The following is a 4,283-nucleotide window of genomic DNA, read 5'->3' as shown; positions in this document are numbered from 1 at the left end:
GAGGTTGGAAAGTTAAGGAGGTGATGTCAATATGTATCTTTGATACTCTATCTTGCATGCATGCATGGAGAAAATTGAGGATAGTTTAATGTAAGGGTAAAACGATTTGGCCCTGCTTAAAGCCAGGGCCAATCTTACTCCCATGCCAAGAGGGAGTATATAATAATATCATTTCGTGTCACCCTTTTTTATCCGATTTCTTGATTGATCATTCTTTATGTAGAGTTAATTTTCGCTAGGTAATTATGGAACAAGAAATTAAATGTGGAGCAGGGATAGCATGCAGCAGCTAATTTTGGAGAGGTTTCTTATTTGATAACTTCAGTTTTTTGTAGTCGTATGTAACAAATAAAGACGGCAGCAGCAGGCAGAACCGTAGAAGGACAAAAATTATACAGTATAGTTACCCCGTGCTCCTTTTTGGGAAATACATACTAGTAATATGTCTCCGTGAGAATCATGAATACGTTTTCTTGCTTAAACATGTTGTCTAAAATTATTAAGCTCAATGGGGACCGGACGCTGCTATACATAGTTGAGCCTCGGTCTTGTATTTTTCTGCACTTGCCAAGTTCCTGCAATTTTCAATTTACTGCCTGCTCCTTCTACATATTGCCAAATAGTAGGGAACTTAAATTTATTTGACAATTACACAATCAGGCATCTCTTCTGCACTAAATTTGATGAATCAATTTACGCATCAACCTCGACATTGTCATCTTGATCTTGCAGCAGTTAACCGAGGCTGAATATGATGTAGGAAACAACAAACAAGCTGATTGGAAAAACAGATGGCGCATAAGATTCATTCCTCATAAAAATGCCAAAATGAAATTTAAGTCGATATATCAGTAGAAATTTGACTAATAGTTACATGGTATTCCAAACTCTCTCTCTCTCTCTCTCTCTCTCTATTATGTAAGCAAGTCAGAAAATACTCAATACAGTAAATTAAATTTAGGAAACTCGTGCTGGTATATATGCTTGTTTCATAATACAGAATACAGAAAATCATGTAGCTCTGATTATCCATGACTGGAAAATAGAAGGATAAATGGTTTAGTCGACGTACCTTCGGTGTAACACACTATGCCCTTGTTTGAGCCCCATTCTTTCCAAAAAAACAAAAAATACATTTTTAAACAGTGTTTTGACATCATTTCAACCACATATTCTTCAATAAAATAATATTACACGTAAATCCAAAACTTTTACTTATTTTTTAAACACACATTTCCAATCAATATACTATTTAAAAATTCATTTTCTCCCCAAAATGGGGCTCAAACAAGGGCTATAATGCATATATATTAGCAGGATGGACTCATTTTCAAAAATATCAAACGATTCATTCTCTTTCAATCATACTCTTTTCATACTCTTGATTACTAGGAACAAATCTTTTCCAGAAAGTATGCTCCCCCCATATTTTCTCCATTTTCTCGATGGGAATATTCTTGGTTTCTGGCAGGAAAAAGTAGACAAATCCGGTCATTAATGCCACCCATCCTCCAAAGAAGAAGAAAATTCCTGACTTCATGTGGCAAAGCATATCAAGAAAGCCTTGAGCAATGATGAATGTAAAAAGAAGACTTGTGGCTACATTAATACTTTGTGCTACTGACCTTATTTCCAGCGGAAAAATTTCACTTGTAACAACCCATCCCAATGGTCCCCATGACAAACTAAATGCAGCAACGTATACACAAGTGAAGATCAAAACCAAAACGCCATGCCCTTTGCTTAATTCTCCATGATCCCCCAATTTGGCTGCCATTATTGCTCCAATCAACATTTGTGTAACGAACATTAGAATCCCGCCCAAGATAAATAAAGCTCGTCTGCCAAGTTTGTCGACTATCAAAGATGACGCAATCGTTGAACCTAAGCCCACTAATGAAAGCAGCATTGCTGACAGTAGTGATGCACTTTCTGCTAGACCCATTGTTCGAAAGAGTACCGGAGCATAGAACCCGGTCACATTGATTCCTGTTGCTTGTTGGAAAAATGGAATTGCCATTGACATGACAAGCTGAGGCCTATATTTTCTTTGCAAGAGATTCTTCAATGGATGTTTGACGCATTTTGAAGCATAACTTGCATGTATGAGATCGTCTAGTTCTACTTGGACATCATCAACGCCTCGGATTCTTTGCAGCATTCGCTTGGCCTTTTCATGATCATTTAGTTGCTGAATTAGACTATTTGGTGTCTCAGGGAGGAAAAACGCCCCAAAAGTCAGAATCGCAGCCGGCGCTGCAGCCATTGCTAACGAAATTCGCCACCCCCAACCTCCTTTGATTTTAACAGCGCAATAGTTTATAATCGTGGCTATTATAAAACCAATTTTAAGAAAGATTTGAAAACCAGTGTTAAAAGCTCCCCTGTATCTGGATGGTGCCATTTCTGAAAGGTATAGTGGAACTGCCTGCAGACAATAGATAATATGCAGAATGTTAACGAATTTTCATTGAGTGGTAGAAAAATACTCTGTAATATAAAAGACAAAAAACAATTGTTTCATGTGGTTCAGGATGCTAAATATAAGATTCTCTGAAGAACTTTCAATTTATTTATTCCTGTTTGAGCATAAAAAAGGAACCACTGAGTTTTAAACAATTCACTCTAAAGGCTTTTAAAGGGATTACATGGTAGGATTATGTCAAATTAGTCCTTCTGGTTTTGTACCTTAATTGAGTATATCTGTACCTGGTTTCTACAAATTCCATGATACTATTTCCTGCTTAGACACATTGTTCCCATTTTATTCTCTGATTTGATGGTATATTGTTCACGCAATATCAAAGTATCAAACTGAAGAAAAATACCCGTCATTTGATAAACCAAAACACTTAAGACAATTAGACTGCTAAATCTTCTAATGTTTTTCAATTTTGCTTATGAAGCATTAGGATGTAGTGATGTACAGATCTTCGCAGCATACTGTATCTGTTGTTCGAAAAATTGAACTGAAACAGAAAAAAAGAATAATAACAATAAGAAGACATAAATTTACAAAGGAGTAAGATAAACTCCAAGATTTGAAAAAATAAATAAATAAATAAATAAAACAAAACAAAACAAAAACCATGAGCTATGTAAGTCACTATCCTACATATCGAATTACCTGATTGGTAAAACCAAGGCCAACACCGAGCAAAACACGACCGAGTATTAGCATGTAAATATTATAAGATGCTCCACCAAGGGCAGCACCGGCGAGAATTACAGTTCCACCAATCAAGATTGATATTTTCCGGCCAAAGGACCTAGTGACCGGTGAAGAAAAGAAGGAGGCAATAAGACCAGCTATATAGAGAGAGGAAGTGAAAAGTGTCAACAGTTGGCTATCAAATTTACAATAGTTGCTTGTCTTTGTGTCGGCCTTCATTTTTTTGTAAACTTCTGGGAAGAATTCCTTGAGAAATGATTCCATTGAGATCAACCCACCTTCACATAAACAGACAGAATTCCATCAAACACTTTAATATTTCAATTCAACAAATTCCTCTTACAACAACATATAAAGTGTTACTTTCATTAAGTTAATTCAAGAAAGTAAAGAACCTGAAATTCCAAGGTCATAACCAAAGATTATTCCTCCAGTTGCAGCAATCAAGCAAGATAACACTACAAGCCCTGTAATCCTGCCAGCATATTCCCCACCTTCACTATCAGCTGCCATGGCATTCTTCAAGCTGATCACTTACTGCATCAAAAACTGGAAGCAAAGTAATAGTATTAGAGATAAGTTCATGCAAGATTTAAATAAATACATTCTTTTCAAGTGTTCAAGTTTTTAGATGAGATTGTTAAACATATGATGCGAGGACAATAAGTGTGAAAGCAAGCAAACACAGTAACATTAATATATCACTATCTATTTATGAAAATTGTACACATATCATGCCTTGGACGAAAAAATGAATCCAGTTGGCACGTGAAGAACGTGTTCTACTCATTTGAACATTTTGGACAGACAGGATAGTTCATCGTGAGTGCACAAGGCTGCATCCAAATCCACTGCTGGATACCATGATTAATATATGGTCCATACATTGTTTTTCTTGAATCTAAATAGTTAATCAAGGGAGGATCAAGGAATTTAGGAAGCAGGAATTGAAATTTAAGAAATTCAATATAATAAATTCATGTATAACATTGAAAGTCAAATTTATCTAATTGGAAGTTGTCCCCAACGAGGTTTTGAAACATAAAATTCACCTACAATAGAATCCTTGCCCTCGGGCATACTATCGTTGATATTTGGGTCAACAAAGTTA

At 35.9% G+C, this 4,283-nt stretch overlaps 1 protein-coding gene across 1 annotated transcript; it reads right to left on the bottom strand.

Annotated features, from left to right (window-relative positions):
* Window positions 1-1,233: 1,233 nt before the first annotated feature.
* LOC111377906 (hexose carrier protein HEX6-like) lies at window positions 1,234-4,256 on the bottom strand. Its single transcript, XM_023001055.1, has 3 exons — window positions 3,568-4,256; window positions 3,128-3,450; window positions 1,234-2,428 (listed from the first exon to the last, which is right to left on the bottom strand). Exons 1-3 carry the CDS (start codon window positions 3,683-3,685, stop codon window positions 1,349-1,351), a joined length of 1,521 nt encoding a protein of 506 aa, XP_022856823.1. The 5' UTR covers window positions 3,686-4,256; the 3' UTR covers window positions 1,234-1,348.
* Between the last annotated feature and the right edge of the window lie 27 nt (window positions 4,257-4,283).

The sequence above is a fragment of the Olea europaea genome, unplaced genomic scaffold (assembly GCF_002742605.1).
Source record: "Olea europaea var. sylvestris unplaced genomic scaffold, O_europaea_v1 scaffold1746, whole genome shotgun sequence".
Classification (NCBI taxonomy): domain Eukaryota; kingdom Viridiplantae; phylum Streptophyta; class Magnoliopsida; order Lamiales; family Oleaceae; genus Olea; species Olea europaea.
Note: the sequence above shows the minus strand (reverse complement) of the source record. Positions and strands in the feature narration are given on the sequence as shown.

What these genes read in the sequence shown, in the direction of transcription:
- LOC111377906 (XM_023001055.1), bottom strand. Translation starts at nt 3,685, where the DNA reads ATGGCAGCTGATAGTGAAGGTGGGGAATATGCTGGCAGGATTACAGGG. An exon ending in TTATGACCTTGGAATTTCAG is followed by an intron (nt 3,451 to 3,567) that starts GTTCTTTACTTT and finishes GTTTATGTGAAG; the next exon opens with GTGGGTTGATCTCAATGGAA. An exon ending in GCCTTGGTTTTACCAATCAG is followed by an intron (nt 2,429 to 3,127) that starts GTAATTCGATAT and finishes TATTGTCTGCAG; the next exon opens with GCAGTTCCACTATACCTTTC.